Source organism: Oreochromis aureus, linkage group 13, assembly GCF_013358895.1.
Source record: "Oreochromis aureus strain Israel breed Guangdong linkage group 13, ZZ_aureus, whole genome shotgun sequence".
NCBI classification, from domain to species: Eukaryota; Metazoa; Chordata; class Actinopteri; order Cichliformes; family Cichlidae; genus Oreochromis; species Oreochromis aureus.
The window spans coordinates 6462231-6483294 of NC_052954.1; the positions used below are offsets into that span (position 1 = coordinate 6462231).

A 21064-nucleotide genomic window follows, 5' to 3' on the forward strand; every position below is an offset into this window, starting at 1 on the left:
TGCCACTGTGAAGGATCTTGAAGTTGCTTTTGACCAGGATATATCCTTCAGTGTGCACATTAAACAAATACATAGGACTGTTTTCTCGCATTTGTGTAATATCTCTAAAATTAGAAACATCCTGTCTCAGAGTGATGCTGACAAACTAGTTCAAAAATGTATTACTTCTAGAATGGTCTATTGTAATTAATCATTATTGAGCTGACCTAGAAACTCTTTGAATCCAAAGGATATTTCTCACTGTCTCACTCTCCTCACCCCAAGCGGTCGTGGCAGACAGCTGCCTCTCCCTGAGCCTGGTTCTGCCTGAGGCTTCTTTCTGTTAAAAGGGGTTTTTTCCTTCCCACTGTTGTCAAGTTCTTGCTCATAGGGGTCATCTGATTGTTGATACTTTTCCTCTGTATTATTGTAGAGTATTTACCTTACAATATAAAGTGCCTTGAGGTGACAGTGATTTGGCGCAATATAAATACATTTGATTTGCAATTGAATTAATTTTTAAAAGTTTGTTTCCAGAGCTTTCAGTTACACTTCATGGCCATCCTCTTCACAGGTACTGTGCATAACCCCTCTCATCATGTGAGTCTTATTACACAAAAGAGTTGAACTTGTGGTAAGATTTCCCTCCTCTTTTCTAACTAACCAAAGAACCAGTATATTAGTTGTATTCCACTTCTGCTTGTCATCACTCCACCTTTGACAGTGACTCATGTTCAATCATGTACACGTCAAAAAAACAAAGACAAGGAGACACAACAGACACCTGCTCTTTTTACAGTTTATTGTATATGTATATTTATATATATATGTATGTATATATATAAAAACTACAAAAGTAAGACTGTTTCAAATTCATAGACAGCTGTACTTTTATTTCAATTACTATATATATATATATATATATATATATATATATATATATATATATATATATATATATATATATATATATATATATATATATATATATATATATATATATATATATATATATATATATATATATATATATATATATATATATATATATATATATATATATATATATATATATATATATATATATATATATATATATATATATATATATATATATATATATATATATATATATATATATATATATATATATATATCTACAATCCACATTTGGATCCCAATACAGTGATCAGCTGATAGTTTCTCTCTCTGTGTTTGTGTTCTATTGCATAGAAAAAGGCACAGCTCTGAGGTCTGTGTAAAATACAGCCTTTGCAGAGGGACTCAGCCTCGACTGTGGTCAGTCCTTATCTGCGGTTAGAAATTGCCGCACGCTTGGACAGCGCTAAAACCGATTCGGTGACAAACACTGATCGAAAAAGACTCAGAACCTTGAATGTTGTTCATACTATGTACATTACTTTTGGCATCAGAGCATCTGACAGGCTTTGGAGACTTGACATCCGAAGGTTTGAGATGGGCTTTTTGAGTATTGCTGCATGAACTCTTCGCCTTCAACTGGAAAGTGATGAACAAGAGAGTACAAAAGATGTAAAAAGTTGTGGCCGCCACCCCAGAAAACAAAAAAACAAAAAACGATAACAATGCAACAAAACAAACATAAACAAGATAATATAATTACCTATGTATATAAAAAAATGGCTTCCACCCCATAGTTCCACACTCGGATACATTCCTATTTGAAGTACATTCCTACCACACATTCTGTACACACATTTACAATCCAAATGTTCACATAAAAAATAAATATATTTACAAAAAAAGGGGAATAAATCCATACGAATAAATAACTTCATTGACAATTTAAAAAAAGAAAAGAAAAACAAGCACTCCAAAATTTAAATATGGTGAAAGCAACAAGATACGGTCATCTAGAAATGGTATTAGTTGGTGCTGCCATGTGCTCGGCTCACACTCTGCTTCAGTTTAAAATGCCATTCTTTTACAAGCTAGCTGAAGTCAAATGTACCCTGGGAAGCTGATGATCTTCCACTGGAACACAATGTTCTCGAACAATACCGTGAGACCACCGCAAAGCTGTGCTGGCAAACACACAAGGGTTCAGGGGTTCTTACGGTATCTTGCTGAAAAACGCTTCCATATCAAAACAGCTACCGGTGGCATTCCCCGGCCTTCTGGATCATTGCAGTGTCCAGAAATGCTTCTTTCATGCTGCTTCTCTCTCTGAATAGCTTGACAGATGTTGAAGATATGTATGATGAGAAAATACAGCACACAGCAGCTACAATGGTGACTAACATTAAAGCTGCACTCACTAGTGCCTCTTCTATACTTTCATTAGATGATTCTGTAATATGTACCTTGCAGTGATGAACCCACAGACAACTGTCACTCAGAATCACTTAGCCGCCAGTTTTGTGTTTTAGTGCCATAAATATTCCATGGTGACCTCTGCTGGGTGGGGGTTGGAAGTGTTTTGAAACAACACTTTGCATGGTTGCAGTATCAGGTTAACACTGTGGTTTGGGTTTCCTACTTCAGTGGAAACCCGCATTCTTATTATTTACAAGTCAGATTTAGACCTCCTGCCCCGTGAGCTTTTTGAAGCAATCTCAAAATTGTCCTGCAGAACCATGAGATTTTGCACTTTAGGGCTTCTATTCTAAGCACAAGTAAACATACTCAGGGTGTGTGTAATACTGTATGTCCTGCTACAATTTGCCAGTCACCTGTGTTGCTAAATCAGAGGGAACCAAACCCCACCCAAAAAATAAAGTAGTCCTGCTAAACGCCCACATTTTCTTGTGTAATTCCACGAGTCGCAGTGGTACCACAGTGAATTTCCCTGCAATGGGGTAACAGCTGTTTTGTTTTCAGGCCTGCACAGCTAAATTTAACATGCGTGTAGTGAGCCCTAAGCCTCTGCTTAGGCTGCACTTTTCACATCATCTACATCCGACTGGGAGCCATGAGTCGGTGCTGCTGCTGCTGCTGTCGCTTCCAATGTAAACACGCCGAGCTTTCCCCCATGGGTGTAGCTCATTTGAATTCTGCTGCAAGTGAATCATGATAACCAGCTCATATGACCGAACTCATGTAAAACAGCATCCAGCACAGTTATATGTGCTTGCTGATAAGGAGAAGGAAGGAAAAAAAAAATGAAGGTCCTGCACTGAATTCATAGACATGATGTGTACAAAAAGAGTTTACCAAAACATCGGCGAGGCGTCTCAGAGCCACTCCCAAACTGCAATCGTATAGCCAAGCTAATATGTCATCTAGCACACTGGTAAAACTACATATTCCTTTTTATGCTTGCTTTAGAAATAAAACATAGCATTTGTAATAAGATAGAGATTAAATAATTACTATTTGATCATGAGAAATTACCTTACTTAACGATAGTTTTAATACAATAAATTAAACAAAAAACATTAAGGAGTGACCTCTCTAGGCTGTTAAAACAAAAAAAATACTGTAAAAACAGGAATTGAATAAGTGGTCATTTTGAAAGGCACTCATCTGCTAAAAGCCATAATTACAGTGTGTGTGTGTGTCATGTTTATGCTTGTATTTCTTTACCTGCGAGGAGTAAGTGTCCCCACAAGGGTAGATAGAGTTGTCCACAACAAGGACAATTTCATTGCTTCTATTTACAGTTACTCCTTAGGGTTAAGGCTTAGATTAAAGTTAAAGATGACAAAGAGGATTAGGTTTCGGGAATGAAGGAAGTCAAAGGAGGTCCTCACAAGTATAGAAATACAATTATATGTGTTTGTTTCCCGGTTACTTCTTTTCCATATTTGGAAAGGCGAGGACAGTGCATGCACAGTGTTGTGTAGTAGTAGTAGTAGTAGTTGTCATAGTAGTACTAACTGACATCACCATCGATGTTTACAATTACCGACTTTTGAAGAGATTTAAAAAAAAAAAACAATGTAAAAACAACAACCAGGAAAAATCGATCCCAAGTTTTCATTCCAGTCTGATTAAACTGTTTCTCATGGGGGGGCATCCTTGAGTCAGGAGCCCACCAACACCTCCATGATGTGGTCCAGTTCTGTCAGATCAATTTTGAAAGGCTGATTGGCTGAAACCTGGGGGGCGGGGCCGCTGTACGGTGCCCCCAGCGATTTGAGTAGGTCGTCCGGCGTCACTACTGGCGACACTTTGGCGAGGCCGCCGGTGCTTGCTGTCCCACCCCCTGCTGTCGTGCAAGGGTCAAAGTCATACATGGATGTGTCAATGTCGGCGAACAGGACATCATCCAACGCCAAGTCTGAGAGAAAGGGCGAGGAAGAGGACGGGGGACAAGAAGGAGAGGACGAAACGTCTACCAGGCCACCGGGGGGCACTGCAGGGAGAGTGTCCATTGGCCGGAGCTCAGCACAGCGGCCTTCCACTAGGAAAACGGCAGCTGCCTCTGGTTTAGCACCCGTAGTCCTGCAGTCTCTGGGTGAGCTGGTGGGTGTAGGCGGGAGGGGTTGGGTGGTTGGTGTGGGAGCTGGGGAGGTAGTCATGGTCGTAGTATTAGCTGCTGCTGTCCTTGTTATGGCTGTAGGAGGACTCAACTCCATGTCACTCAGAGAGGAGGAAAAGACAGGCACAGGGACAGAGGGGGGCGCCTGGCTCAGAGGTGCTGAAATGGGAGGCTGCACTGGGGGTGGTGACAGCGGAGGTGTGGGTGGAGATACCGCGCAAAAGGCTGAATCTCCACCATCCTCCTCCAGTAAAGAGGCAGGAGTGAGGCAGGCCTCCAAAGGGGCGAGACAGGCCTCCAGACGGCCGGGGCAGGCTTGGGATACCTGGCAGTTGGGAGGCACCATTGGGTGGGGTGAAGGCGGAGGAGCAATCGCTGGCATCAGCAGTGCAGAAGGCTGGGATACCTGTGTGCTCGTTGCCGCTGACAGAACGCCGAAAGACGGCGGCGCCTCACAGAAGCCTTCGTCCATGGGGTCGTCGGGTGGCGGCGAGGGCGGAAGGAGAAGTGGCCGCAGGGAGCCCTCTTGCTTGAGTTCATCCTGGATGCGGCGGAGCATGTTGTTGATGAGGACACGGCGCTCCAGGCTGGGCTCCCCCAGCGGCCGCTGGCTGTACAGCTTCATCAGAGAGATGTTAAAGATGGTCTGCCGCTGCAAGGTGTACGACACCTTCGAAAGACCTTCTGGAGTGACGCCTAGCCCCCCTCCCGCCACCGGCGCCTCCAGCGTTTTGCCTTCCAGCCCCTCTTCATCCTCGTCCAGCTTTCGCTTCGCACCTTTACCGAACATATATCTGAAAAACAAATAAGCAGAGACAGAGGAGAGATTATTGAAGGTGCATATAGCTTTGCTAACATTAGGGTTTAGCTGTGTTATCACTGGATGTTACTGACATCACACAAAACTGAGAGTAGAAAAAAATGTCTGTTTAGCGTTTAGACTTTGCCCATTTTAATGTAATGATCCAGCACTGACCATATTACACTGATTACACTGACCAGACACAAGTGTCATTTCCCATTCAGGTTATTGAACTTTTGTGAGTATTCAACTTTTTAAAAAAAAGTCATTAATAAACTATAATTCCTTAATAAATAGCTAGTTTTTCACACTACTAGTTACATCCTGTCACTAGTGGACGTTTCCCTGACCAAATCCTGCTCTGTAAATAGAGTCTTTCTAAATTACTGAAACTTCATGTTCTGGTTTGTTCCCGTCCCACAATACACCTCAAACAACTCTGATATTCTAAAAAAAAAAAAAGAAAAAAAGAAAAAAATTCTCATCTTGCAATTGGGGGATTTATTCCTATGTTGAGTAAAATCCAGCATCCCAACTGGATTACAGTATAAAATGATCATCAAACCCAACCTCATCTCACTAAAACACTGACATACTCCACAGTGAAGTTTTCAGACTGAAGCATAGCAGCTTAACTGGTGTGATTCAAGAAGCTGCTTAAACGCAACAAGCTTACTGTGACAGGGGATTTAAAAAAAAAAAATACATATATTGAAACCATAAGCAGCTGCAGTGGGAGCCTCACAACTGCAGACTGAAGCCCAGCACACACACACACACACACACACACACACACACACACACACACACACACAAGAAGTTATGTAATAGCAGCGCTCCCTGCTGTACCACAGGATCAGAGGCCAGATTTAAAGCCCACCCCCTCCACTCTCCCTCCTCGTGCCACATTAGAATAGCACACCGAGTTACTAAGTAGGAGGTGGTGGGGGGACAGTAGGAGAAAAACGGCTGAGAGAGATTATTGCACGAAATTCCCTGAATAAACAAATTAACTTTAAGAGATATATGTATCTACTGAATTGTTTCTGTGCTGCAGAAAAGAAAGAAAGAAAGAAAGAAAGAAAGAAAGAAAGAAAGAAAGAAAGAAAGAAAGAAAGGCATTGCTGCAGTATGTTTGACTTTAATCCAGGCTGACAGGCTCATGCAGCCAGTCGCTGTCTACACACATACACATTGCGCATGCGTCTCCTCATTCCTCACACACACACACACACACACACACACACACACACACACACACACACACACACACAAGCAGGAGCTGCAGGCCCAGTCACCACGACTGGTTGGTTGCCATGACAAACAGAGTCAGCTGGGAATTCACCCAAAGAGATGACAAAGAATGGGATGGGAGGTGGGGAGGGGGGGGGGAGAATAGGTGGTGGTGTTGGTGGAGAAGGGGAGGGGAGGGAGATGGGGGCGGGCCAGGAAGGAAGAGGAGGAAGACAAGGAGGACGAGGGGAAAAAGTGAGAAGAGGAAGTAGAAGAGGAGGTGAGACTGCTCTGGCAAGGTGGGAGGGAAATGAGCAACATTTTCTCCTCCCTCTAGCAAATGACTGCTGCTCGGTTGCTTTTGGGCCAGGCACTGAACCCCCAGTTGCATCATTATTGAGACCTTACACATCTGTTGGTTCAGACTGTTGGGTGAACATTCACAGGTTGTTGGTAACATTTTGCTGTTGTTACGGGATGTTAGGCTACATGCTATTGCTATTTATTGTGGTTATTTATTGTGGTTAAAAGTCTTAGTCTGACAACTACCATTTTCATATATATCTGGTTTTAAATAATTGTGGATATGCACCCACCAAGGACAAAAACATAAAGAAAATTCTGTATCAAGCCTTGTAATCATAGCTTCCCTACTTCTTTTTTTAGTATGGAGTGACTGCTGTGTGAGATTTGTTATAAATCCATTCAACTGGAGGGAAAAAAAGATGCACATTACAAGTTTTATTAAATTGGACTCAACTGCAGTAAATAAGTTGATTCATCATTAATTAACTAAGTTGGTCCAACTCAAGTGGTTTAAGTTGGAATAACGGAATTGTATAATATGAAAATACAGCAATTTAATCACATTAAAATCCTTTCCCTAATTGTTTCATGTTCATTCAATTTTTTTTGAGTGCACGTATGAAAACTATGAATGGCTTCTTTAAGTACCATTTTTCTCCACCTATAAACGATATCACATCTCCTCCATTCTTGCGACAGCCAGATCTTCAAGTGTGGAGATTCAGAAGTATTAAAATTTTATTTTGCATGAACTAGTCCTGGCTTATTCACTTATTCTCATCATCCACGGACTGTTCCCCTCAAAAGCAAGGCATTTCAAAACTGTAGGATTGTCTTTATTATTAAATTATAGTGTGTATATCATATATGTGGACAAAAATCTGAAAAACAGCAAAGAAAACAAACTACATTGTTACTAAAAGAAGTCCACAGACTTCTTTGTTATATATGTCATAGTGACCTTGATAATAAAACTAAAACAAAAGCTCTTCACAAAAAAAAATTTAAATGAGGACTTTTCTTGGTCATGCTACGAAAAATAACATTTCTATTTAAAAATCCTGTGAGCTGTGGAGGACACACTGCATTAGCGGCTGGGCTGGTTGCTATAGTTTAGACAGCCATCATCAGATGAAAGAGAGACCACTAAGCACCCCACTGCTTCAGCCCCAGGTAAGAGAGAGTCCAGAAGTAGCCAGCCTTGGAGGAAAAGCTTGCTCTATCTATCTGGATGGCACACTTTTCAGCAGTCTGAGTTTGGGCAGATGCTTCATTAGCTTCATGATGTGCATCAGGTGTTCTCAAGTAGTCTCTTAAACTCTAGCCTTGCTTGCTCTGTGCTAGTGGAGAGAGGACCTCTCAGGGTTAGTGGGAGGACTGCATATAAAAGATATCATCCGCTGGTTTGTGGTGTATTAACTTGAGCATTTTCAGTGTCGCCATTTTTTGAAACCGTGATGATTGAGTGTTAGGGTTGAAATGAAAATGTGTATAGCTTTCATTTATGCAATGGTAAATCATAACCTGCTTTTTATTTTCTACTTTATAACTCTAAATAGAACAATTATTTACAAAGTGAGTATCTTGAAACTAAAGAATTAGACAAACCTGAAGTCACAGACGAAGAGAGCAGTTGGGCCAGTTTTCCATAGACTTATTCAACAAAACTCTTTGAAACCAGAGGATGTGCCCCCTGCTGGCCAATAGAAAGAATGCAGGATTAATGCACCACAACACTGTCTTCACCTTTCAGTCCCAGAAGCTACATGAATCTTTTCTAAACAGTCTTTGTGTGTCAACACTAATCCACAAAGAAATAGTTTGAAAAATCAACACATTTTTAAACTATGCGTTTCTTTACTGCAGTAAAGAAATTGTTGGGAGTTCATTCAAAAATTAATGACTGATTTTTAACATTTGTGTGTGTGAATTTAAAAAAGCAGCCTCTCCACCCACTGCAGCTGCTTGTGGATCTTCCAGGGAAATGGCGAATCAGAGAGAGACAGAAACAGAGAATCAAAGAGAGAGCAACAGAGATAGTTTCAAAGCATTTTGCGGGTGTGTGATTGAGAGCTGAAGCAGCTGCGCATGTCTGACTCACTGAGTCATGGTGGGGTGTTTAGACTCACACACACACACATTCGCACACACTGAGTGCAGGGCTGACATACCAGAGGTGCCCCACCCCTTACATTCCACTTCATTATCCTCCTCTTCCCTTTCCTTCTACTCAACATCTTCTTCACTCACTTTCTGGAATTTTACTTCTTCTCAATCGTTCTTTTTCATCCGCCCTTCAGCGTTTACCTCACACCCTCCACCTCCCCGTTCCGCCGGCTGTCAAAGTTCACAGGCCCAGCACCATCCTACTCTCTATGAGCCATGTCTAGATATGACCGCACGAGGGGAAGAAAAACAGGTCATAAATGAGTCGACGTGATAAAGCACAGCCATGGAGGAGTACTACGCTCTAAAATGGAGCCGCGATCTTTACTCAAGGTCATTGTGACGACGTGAATCACTGTTAGCTGTCTTGCAAAGTAAGGTATTAAAACTACCTTTTTCCCATGAGGTAAACATAGTAAAAGGTCTATTCAGACCTTCAAAGCAAAGAAGCTTTGAGTAGAAATACAACAAGCTGCAGTTCTGAAGGTCAAATATAGAACAAATTTTCCCCTGATACTCACTACATTACATTTGATACGGAGTTGCAAAACAAAATCAGTAGTTACAGAAGTAACAATACTCTGTGAAAGGTTACAACCATCATCATATCAGAGGCAAACGATACAAAGTAGACCAAACTTTACTCAAAGTCCAATATCTAAGTATTACTTGAATATAAGCAAACAAAAACTGTTTATTTATTGCGTTTACTCCTTTTCTCCTTGCCTTTGCAAAACATACCAAACAAATCCAAATCAATACATAAACAATTACTTCTATCAGAGTCATCAGATCCATGTGAAAAACATTTGTCAAAAGAAGCATTCCTTTGGTTTTGCCTGCAGCGTAAAATATCACCAAATATCCTGATACAAAACCAAGAGCTAACCACACACTGGGCTGCCCCCTGAATGTCTTTGGGCTCGTCTACTTCATAAAGGAAGGATTTACTGCAACTGATAGAACCACACTACAATCAAATAGCACCTTAACGTGAAATTTACAATCTGGTAGGTGCTTGCAGCTAAGCGTGTGATAAAGATATGATTACATTAAAAGCTGACAAAGCTTTCAGAAAAGTGGGCTTTCTAGTAAAACAATCACATGAAGCGAAGAAGAAAAGATGACCAATCAGAAGGGATGACTTTGCATGAACAAATAAAGAGCACGGTGTGAATCGAATCCCAAAATAACAGTAAAGGACCGTGTATAGCTTTTTTTCATGCAGAGGTGAGCTCTGCTGTGTGGAAGTGCATGTTAGCCTGTAAATGCACAGACATGCGGGCTGTGCATGTTACTCTGAGAGCTGACTGTAGTGAGTGTGTGTTGTGCAGTAGTGCAGTGCTAGTGGATGGACTCTGCAGTGATATTATGATCCTGTAACCGGATACGCCGGTTTCCATGCCTCAGCTGCGCATCCACCCCTCCCACCCCCTCACCTCCACATCAGGCTATTTCAGGTTCTCTAGATGCACAAAGTGCAGACACTCCACTACACTGCTGCAGGTCGAGCAAGAAAGCAGTCAAAGTTGGACGCGTGTTCGACAGCAGTCTGCAGGCATGACTGCGCCGTCCCGTTCTTCCTCACTGTAATGCACCCAGCTCTGCACATGAGGACAACGCTGTCCAACTCACTCCTCTGTGTCTCCCTCTTTTTTCCTCTCTCACTCACACACACACAGACACACACACACTCACACACAATGCAGAACTAGTAAACACATTCCAGACAAAACCCAGAGGAAGAGATGGTGTAGTTCTGGCCTGACCAGACTGACTACGCTCACCAGCTTCTACACTTCCACACGCAACTTAAGATACAATTACACTATGACGATACAAGCTACTACTGCTGATACTGCTCCTGCTCTGTGTACTACTATAAGAATACCGGTTTTCTGACATATTTGAGCGCTTGCACACATGCGCTGAGGCGTGCCCCAATTACTCATAAGCATCAACAATCATTGAAAATCCTTATCAACGCCTTGCTGCCTTTTCTTCTCCCTTAAATGTTTTTTTTCATTGACCTCTAATAAAAGAAGAAAACACATGTATGTCATTCCCCAAAAGACTTTTCATTAAGCAAGTCAAGGTTCACCTTGCACATGTGGTTTAAAAAGAAGATGTGGAGAAGGTGAAAAAAGGTTGATTACAGAAGCGAAGGCCATTCCATTTGTGATTACACCTCCAGCAAATTCAAGTGCAATTGTGCAGTGTCATTTTATCATAATATTTTGAATAAGAGGTCAGTTGTGGCCCAACAAATTGGCAAATTATCTAACAATAAACTGAAATTCCATTTATACAAGACATGCTTAATCTGGAAAACACTTTTATTTTCAAATCCCTGGGAAAAAAAATGTTCCTGAGCGCTTCTGTGGAACAACAAGGAGGGAGGACAGATGGTAGTAGAGCGTCCAAAGCAAAATAAATAAGCCAATCATACTGCTGGAAACCATGTCCATCTGTGTGTGTGTGTGTGTGTGTGTGTGTGTGTGTGTGTGTGTGTGTGTGTGCGTGCCTGTATCTGTGTGTGTCTCATAGTGATCATAAACACTCACATGACAGAGGTCAGCTGGGTATCAGACAGAGAATTCACTACGATCTCTTACATAATGACGGACATGGTTACAAAACACTGCAGCTCCAACTAGACAACACGCAACATCCCATTAATAAAGAAGCACCGGTGTGTGTGCGCATGTGTGTGTGAGAGAGTACTGGCACGGCAAGCACAGGTTGGATTTTAACCCTTTTTGTGAAGTGATGCTAAAATAAAAAGTCTTGAGGACCTTGCTGAAGCTGCAAATACTTCATTTCTGAGCTTTAAATACATAAGAATTAATTTTTCAGATTCATGTTTAACTACATGAATCAAAGTCACACATTCACAGTGTTTGAAAAGTCTCAAGTTACTTAAGAGATTTTTCACATGCTCTAGTTCGGATCACCAACATTACTCGCAGTGTTACAGAAAAAGAAGTCCAAAGTTCAGAGACAAAGCAACAGAGTCACTTTCTTTAAACCATTTTTCCCCCTGGACTCATGATAAAGTTACATTCAGTAGCCTGTTTATTAGACACACGTAGCTGGTAGTATTTAGTTGAAGTTTGGATTAGATTATAATATGAGGTGCGAAAAATAGAGCAGGTAGCATATAATACCTTGTTATTAATGTAGGTGTAACTAGCAACTAAGAATATATTAGAGCTTAAATCCACAGGAGTGTTTAAAGCATGTTTTGTGTCGCAGTCCAGGTGATTTTCCTTTCTATGGGAAACCAAAACTTCTTCAACAGGTGCCAAAACTTTTTATATTAATAAAAAAACAAACAAACCATGCATTCACAGTTTTTCCCAGAAAAAAGGGGATCCAGCCTCCTTGTTTCCTTCCCTAATTTTTGCACATAGCTGAACTAATATGACACATTTCAGAGGGGCTTTGCCACTCAGGGCCCCCCAGTCAGTGCACTGGACCCTATGTCAATCATAAAAGACAGCCATGCCAGGTGCCGTTTTTATACAACATCATAACGTTGCTCACTTCTGTTAAAGGGACAGTCCACCATTTTCCACTTCCTAAAGAACTATGCAGTAGCACACAATGAACACACACAAAAAGTGAGCGTGTGTGTCTCAAATTTCTGGTCATTTTTTATATTCACGCACAAACTGACTCTCTCTGTCTCTCTCTCTCTCACACACACACACACAGACGCACACTTAAGTCTATAAATAAAAGGCAGAAGAAGAGAGCAGATTTAGGTCAGCAGACATGTCTACATGCTGTTGAGCGCCCCACTCTCTCCGCTGAGCCACCGAGGGAGAAAACAGCTTGACACTTCCAGTGACAAAGCCTCTGAAGCTGCAGAAATCTACAGCGTTGACATGTCTGGTCATCGGGTGTGAAGTAGTACCCACCTTATTACTGCAGTATGTGCCTTATTACTGCAGCACGCGCCACATCATGGCAAAAATCTGCCTTTTTACCACAGTGCCCACCTTGTTACAGAAGCACCAGCTTCAGTACTGCGAGTGTCATCATTTCAACTGCAGACAGCACCCGTATTACTTGAATATAATCCTCATCAGCACAAACCAAGCCTTGCAACTGCACCGCTCACACATGCTAAAGGTATACAGCTCACCTACATTAACCACCCCTCGTGCATCAAACTCTGTTATTAGGTCTTACAGATTCAAAATAAAAGCCTGCAGCTGTCATGTCTTCTGCAACATCCAGGCTCTCTGAGCTTTAATGTTTTCCTCCCAGCTCAATGCTGATGTATTTGTTCTGGAGATGGCAGCATGAGCTGAACGAGCTGCCTGGGTGCAAAAATAAAATCAGGATTGTTTTTTCTGGAACTGGAAATGCTCCAGTAAACCAAATAGTACAATTTGGAAATTTTAAATGGACTCTAGACTCTGCCTGGAATTTGGGGACCCCCTGAGGACTTCCCCATTCAGTAAAAACTAGGCTTTCCTCTCTCCCCCTGTGTGGTTTTCTGCTCTTTTACAGTTGTATAACTCTGCAGCACATCTGCCGACTGTCTGTGGTCTGACGCTAAGTCTATGTTGTGGGTACTCGTGAGCACAAAGTAAGTACCTCTGACATGACTGATGCACAGCTTGCAGGTCACAACCAAAAAGTGAGGAGCTGCTGTCATTAGGGGAGTTCTCATATGTTGTGGTGCTTGTTACGAAAGTTAGAGGCCCCTCAACTTTACCACAACAGCTACACTTACTTAGGCTTAAGAAACACAGTTCACTGCTTCGCTGGTGTCCAACACTACGTCTCACAAAGATAGCCAATAGCAGGATATCATAGCGGGGGGCTCACGAGATAGTCCAGAATGAGTGGGAGCCCTATGGAGCTGAAACTCCTGTTTTGGGAATCCTGTTTTGTTTCCAGGATTTGATTTCACCAAAAAGCCTTTCTGGGAGTGTTAAGACATGTCACAGTACCAAGAGCCACTCTACCATTTTCACTTCAGGCACGAACCAGCAACCACAACCAGCTGCTGCTTAGACATAGGTCAATTTCTTTTGCGGTTCAACTACATTTCTTATGTCTAGCCATTGTTTATCATTTCATAAATCCTTAATGGATCAATCAGCATGGAATAGATGAATGCTAGTAGCTTCCTATTAGGAAAGCCAAAAGGACTTAAGTATCCTTTTGTCCAAATTAAAATTCGTCCTTTTCGTTAAGAAGTCAGTGTAATTAATTATTTTAGCCATTTAAGTAGCTCACCCTATACATTGAGGACTGGCTCCTCACCGCCCTCTGCTGAACGTTGCCGAACTGCAGCCATTTTTTTGTACGACAGGATTACGAGGAAGTGGAAGAATGGTATATATATTGGTGTATATATATATATCTATCTATAGATAGATATAGATATATATAAAATACACACACACACATTATAAAATACATACCATTGAAATATACTCAAACCTGACTTTTATGTCTTCTTGTTGTCAACTCACTTCTACCAAGTTGACTTTACATGTTTGTTTGATTGCCATTTAAACGTAAGTGTGTTGACACCGACTTGTGTCATTTATTTACAGCCAAATGTTCAAATTAACTGTAGATAAACAGTAGTCAAAGATAACCTGTTTATTTATTTCACGTTTTTCTTCAGTGAAAACCTTCAGTGTATTTTGAGGACTGAAAAGTTTATCGGACAGACCAACTCAGAAGTGGCGGCTGCTGGCTCGACTCTGTCAGCTGGACTGAGTTTGTATAACACAGTGAATGAGGGTCCGTGGAAGTACAGAGGGAACAGGGAATTGCAAATATTAATAGTGAAACTTTTTCAACAAGACTCAGCTACCCCGTAGCAGCCCTGAAACACTAGCCGTCACCGTTTCTATTATTCATTACCAATAAATTACACAGTCACACCGAAATTTAACACACTTGTTCGGCGTGTTTTTTGCTTTGCTCTTTAAAATGTGAGAAACGACGTCTTACCGCATCCAGGTCCGCCGGGTGTTTAAAGAGTAACATGGAGGGTATTTAAACAGTCCCGTCGCCTACAGAAAAACAGTCCGTCCGAGCTCCCGGAGACTCTGTCACACAATGGCGCTGATAGGAGGAGAAAACTGCCTCCGCTTACAGGAACGCTGCTGCCTTCACGAGCTGCCGGAGCCGCTCGCGAGGTGAAAAGCACGTGCGCTAATGTCTCGCACTTTAGTGTCATTTACCGAAAAAACACGAGTTTGTTAGGGTTATGTGGCACACATGAAAATCTACTATCGGATACTTAAGAGGGCTGATATATTTCTTTTAAAAGTTTCACTTGGACGGATCGACAAAATGTGTAGTAAGAATATACAGCCCTTAGCAAATACGCTTTCTTTCCTTGTTAGATGGAATTGAGTTTCTGGAAGTGGCTTCCCATTGAGCATCAGTTACACTCCCGATGCCAATTTAATTTAACAACTGCATAATTACCGTTATGCCAGAATCCATTTTGTCATGGTTCATATATTTACGAGGAACACTTGAACGCTACAAGAGAAGCTGAAACCGAACAGCTGCCCCGAAAGGCAGCGTCGTCAACTTTGCCCCGCCCACCTTTCCACCCACACACTCACTCGCTCTCTCTCTCTCTCTCTCTCACACACACACACACACACACAAACACACACACAATGTCTTAACGCTGTGCCTTCTCTCTCCCACTCAGTGTAAGACTAGTTAATTAAACATTAATAACATTACAAACGAAATTGATGCAACGTTCACATTGTCAAGGCTTCTTATATATACAGTTAAGCCCATAATTATTCATACCCCTGCCGAATTTTGACTTAAAGTTACTTTTGTTCAATATGCAAGTTCTTTTTTGAGCAGAAATGACACAGGTGTCTCCCCAAAGATAATAAGACGATGTACAAGAGGCATCATTGTGGAAAAAAATATTTCTCAGGTTTTATTTATATTTTAGCAAAAAGTATCATGTCCAGAATTATTCATACCCTTCTCAATAATCAATAGAAAAAAGCCTTTATTGGCTATTACAGCAATCAAACGCTTCCTATAATTGCAGACCAGCTTTTTGCATGTCTCCACAGGCATTTTTGCCCATTCATCTTTAGCAATGAGCTCCAAATCTTTCAGGTTGGAGGGTCTTCTTGCCATCACCCTGATCTTTAGCTCCTCCACAGATTCTCAATTGATTCAAGTCAGGACTCTGGCTAGGCCACTGCAAAACGTTACTGGTGTTGTCTGCTAACCATTTCTTCACCACGCTTTGCTGTATGTTTTGGGTCATTGTCGTGCTAAAATGTCCACTGGTTCCCAAGGCCAAGTTTTTCTGCAGACTGCCTGATGTTGTTGTTGAGAATCTTCATGTATTGCTCTTTTTCATGGTGCTGTTTACTGTGATTAGGTTCCATGGTCCATTGGCTAAAAAACACCCCCAAAGCATTAGGTTCCCACCACCATGTTTGACAGTGGGGATGGTGTTCTTTGGGTTGAAGGCTTCTCCATTTTTATGTTAAATGATCACAATGATGCCAACATCATTGTGACCAAATAATTCAATTTTTGTTTCATCTGACCATAACACTGAAGACCAGAAACCTTCTTCTTTGTCCAGATGAGCATTTGCAAAGGCCAAATGAGCTTTTGCATGCCTTAGAAGTGCCTGGAGAAGTGGCGCTTCCTTGGTCTGCATCCGTGGAACCCAACAGTGTCCGTTGGACTGTCTGGCTTGAGACATTGCCACCAGCAGAGCCCAGATTCACCAGAATGGCCTTGGTGGTGATCCTTGGATTCTTTTTCACCTCTCTCACTATCCTCCTGGCCAGCACAGGTGTCACTTTTGGCTTCCGACAACGTCCTCTGAGATTTTCCACAGTGCGGAACATCTTGTATTTTTTAATAATACTTTGCACTGTGGCCACTGGAACTTGAAAACATTTGGATATGGCCTTGTAGCCCATTCCTCACTTGTGAGCAGCCACAATGCACAGCTGCAGGTCCTCACTGAGTTCCTTTGTCTTAGCCATGACTGTCCACAGACCACCTGCAGAGAGCTGCTGTTTTTCACCTGTTGAGTTGATCAAAACAGCTATTTCCAATTAATCAGGGTAATTGGGATGCTTTAGAACAGCTTTGACTATTTGGAATGGTATGGAACTTTGGATTTTCCCAGAGACTGTGACAGTTTGTAAAGGGTATGAATAATTCTGGACATGATACTTTTTGCTCAAATGTAAATAAAAGCTGAGAAATATTTTTTTTCCACAATGATGCGTCTTGTACATCATCTTATTATCTTTTGTGAGACGCCTGTGTCATTTCCAGTCAAAAAATAACTTGCTAGTTGAATAAAAGTAACTTTAAGTCAAAATTTGCCAGGGGTATGAATAATTTTGGGCTTAACTGTATATATATGCAATTTTACACTCGTATCAGAATTTTTTCGCTTTTTCATATTGTCGAATGCATTAAAAAGCTGAAATTCATTCAATTATTCCTTGATTAATACTACAGTAGTCAGTGGTGACGAAACTGAAGAGTGCACGGCCGGTGCCTTTTGGCTGGTTACTGACATCCATCCTACTCTGCAGCAGATGGCAGGGTGATGTCCGGTAAACTCAAACAAAACCCTGCAGTCTGCTCCGTGCAGACAAAAACACCAGTTCACCGGCGCATCCTGAGGCACAAAATGGGCACACAGACCGTTTGTGGCCCCGATGCCCTCTGTTGCACGCTGCCCAGTTGTGCCCTAATATAGCCTCATAACACTTTTTTTTTTAAGACAGGCGCCATGTTCCTACACTGTAAAAAAAAATTGTTGCGAAAACCCAGAAACTCAAGGCAACCGACTGCATTTACGTTTTTAGGTTCTGATGGATAACTTATAATTTCAAGTTTAGGAGAAAAGTTGCTTCAATTAATGTTTTTGTGTTTACAAGGCTAATAACTGTGCTTTTTCTTAACTCATATTTTATTGTTTTACCAATGTAATTCCTAAAGTTTACACAACATATATTTTTGTGTTTAGGAAATTGATTGGCAAAACAAAAAATATATGTTGTGTAAACTTTAGGAATTACATTGGTAAAACAATAAAATATGAGTTAAGAAAAAGCACAGTTATTAGCCTTGTAAACACAAAAACATTAATTGAAGCAACTTTTCTCCTAAACTTGAAATTATAAGTTATCCATCAGAACCTAAAAACGTAAATGCAGTCGGTTGCCTTGAGTTTCTGGGTTTTCGCAACAATTTTTTTTTTTACAGTGTAGGGCAGCCTTTAATCAACTTGTTGTATTTCCATCTACTGGACCTCAGTGTTTCCAGATACCAACTGTCAGTTTCTGTGGTTTTAAAGGTGGCAAAAACAGGAATTAGACCTTTAAGGTACACTGCTCACACCAGGAAGTACACAATAAAAGTCACCCGTGCATCTTTTCAAGATTTACTTATTTAGAAACTTTGGTGATGACATTGTAAGCTATGCTACAGGTCAATTATAACAAGCAGCAAAATAGGCTGTAAATATAGGTGGACACAAATTACAATGTCACTCATTGTTTAGTAAAGTTCCGTCCTGTAAGTTTAAGCTCGGCATTTTGGCCATCGAGTTTTGTTTAATGATTTTTTTTTAGCCAGATATTATATAAAACAGGTTAGTCTAAATGAGAAATTTTTAAAAAATGGTAATCAAGTCATTTTTTGGTTATTTAATAATAATAATAAAAAAGAATATTGTACTCACAAATATTCAGTGATGAGTCTGTAACAATGTTTTCCAGAAAGCTCATTAATTGTCATAAACCTAGAAATACTCTAGTAAAGCTATCTTGATAGCAGTGGACATAGCTGTTCTGCCAATCGCATATTATGTACGTGGTTACTACATGTATACACGCAGTACGCCAAAGGCAGAGGAGATGAGATCTCTTAGGTGCTCGCATACCGTTCAGGCAAATAAAACACATATGTTTTATCATCTGAGATGGCATCTTTACCAAAGATGCAAAAACATGAACGAAGAAGGCAACGCCACCTGCAGACTAGACATGAGACCCTTCTGTTTCCAGACAGTTGACAGCTGGCTAAACATTATGCAAGCTAATGTTAAAAACTGCAGTTTTGTTTGATAACATTTTTGCATCGCATAAGAGTTTATTTGCTATATACGTGTCTGAGTCCAACAATGCTAGATCCACTTTAAGAAATGTATCACTAACAGCAGCTAACACTGGCAAAAGCAATTGCACTTATACACTGAATTACTCCCTCGTCCCGCCAACGAAGCTCGGGAGCCAATGATAGTATCAGCTGATACTACCAGCTCCAAACTGTTTTCCGAATTTGGTTATGTTTAGTTTGAAAAAAAGAAAAAGAAAACAACAAGAATCTGATACCCAAAATGACACATCAAGACTTCAAACCAATTTGTGATGCCACAGCAGCTATGTTCGTCTTTTCTTTACAGTCTTCATTTGCTAGAAGCTCCCCGAGCTACTTTTTTCTCTGTCGTGCGGCTTACATCACTATGTCGTTTTCTTCTCAGGCTCGTACATCTCTTCACTCAATAAAAAGCTCTGGCTCATAATTAGCAGATATTCAATGAAAATTTCATGACACAAATTCAAAACTTTCACTCCCCCTATCAACTTTCTAGTTCTTCCTCTTCTGTATACCAGATTATAGGACATAAGAGTGAATGACAAACAACACTCCAAGGTTTTGGGGTCTCTTTTCTGTCACAACTCCAAAGACATCACAGTTCAATACACAATCAAATGCTTTTGCTTCTGTGACTTTTTGCACAACTTCCATTGATTCCACCATGTAATGTTCCACTTGCTTCATTTATAATTCTGATATAACAGGGTCAAAATTCATGCTTAGATAAGGGCTGAGAGACATAAAAAAGTACATAATTAATTAAACTAACTTGTTCAATGATTCAGCACTGTAGAACTTGTGGAAACAACTGATCAGACAGAGAAATTGTTATTTTTGGCAACAAGGATGTATCCTATTGTTTCTTAATCATGCAAACAGACCCGAATGAAGCTCCGGCTGCTGTACAGATAACCAGTGGGTTAGCCAGGGTGCATACGTAGTTTCTGTGGTGAATGGAGATCTGATTTTAGTAGCGCGTTCATCTCTCTGGACTCTGAGTTGACTCATGAATGCAGAGCAGCGAGGAGAGATGGCTCTAAATAAAGATTTCAGGTCAAAAACAGGAAATGGCTCAGTGAGCAGGGAGGGCAGGGCCATAGCAACACCAACTGGAGAGAGCTGCACCCACAATATCCCTCCCTCCCTCCATTTATCTATTTATTTCTCCTTTGCTCTTTTATTTCCCTCACTGAGTAAAACTTTTTGCTGTTGCCGGTAACCTTAATTTTCTTCCTGTGCCTCTGTTTTTGTCTCTCCGATTCTACATATTTTCCTGCCATTCAATTTTTTCATTTTTTCCGAGGTTCTAATGTCAGACCAGGAACTAGATAACTTACTCATCACATATCAGGTTGTGTGTGTTTGTGTGCCACTATAACTGTGAACCTGACTCACAGTGAGTTCACTGGTCCAACTCAACACCCAGCGCATGAAGCTGCATCCATCCATCAACGCGCTTTCATCCATCACTGTGTTGCACCTTTGGGTGGTAACACAAGGGATTATGGCAGTCACCAGAATTAGATCACCGAACATCATGTTCCATTTATACTCGGCAGGACAACACGAGGTGCATTTTCATATCATCAGGCTCTCTAAATTCATGCAGACACATGAGCTGAAAAATGCCACCAAGCACAACAGTTGATTCACACTCGTGTGTCTGTTACTCATAAGTGCCGTTGATGTGAACAATGTATTGATTATGTCCTCAGTTGTGTATTTTTCTTAGTAATACAGGAAGTATCACTGTAACTTCCAACCATCTGCTGGTGACTTATTCACTGAAGTAAATGCGGTCCTGCATGGCAAGCAGTCTTGAGTTTAGTAATCCATTGCTGTGCCCGCTGAACACTTTAACACCTCTGCTACTAGTATTACTACAACCATTACAACAACAGCCTACTGTACATTTCCAGTTATTACTGCTACAATTGCTGTTACTACTA

The 21064-nt window shown here is 41.0% G+C and overlaps 1 protein-coding gene across 3 annotated transcripts in view; it reads right to left on the reverse strand.

The window, feature by feature from the left end:
• Positions 1-1133: 1133 nt before the first annotated feature.
• The window catches only part of sertad2b (SERTA domain containing 2b), a 45608-nt gene continuing 25677 nt past the window's right edge, over positions 1134-21064 (reverse strand). Inside the window, exons 1-3 of one of the 3 annotated variants that reach the window (XM_039621955.1) lie at positions 14934-15028; positions 8391-8475; positions 1134-5235 (exon numbers count right to left, since the gene is read on the reverse strand). In XM_039621955.1, coding sequence (XP_039477889.1) covers positions 3984-5231 — 1248 coding nt within the window. In that variant the 5' untranslated portion in view covers positions 5232-5235; positions 8391-8475; positions 14934-15028 and the 3' untranslated portion in view covers positions 1134-3983. Of the gene's footprint in view, positions 5236-8390; positions 8476-14933; positions 15039-21064 lie in introns of those variants that run through there. The other 2 variants (XM_031741119.2, XM_031741120.2) reach the window with 2 other exon arrangements.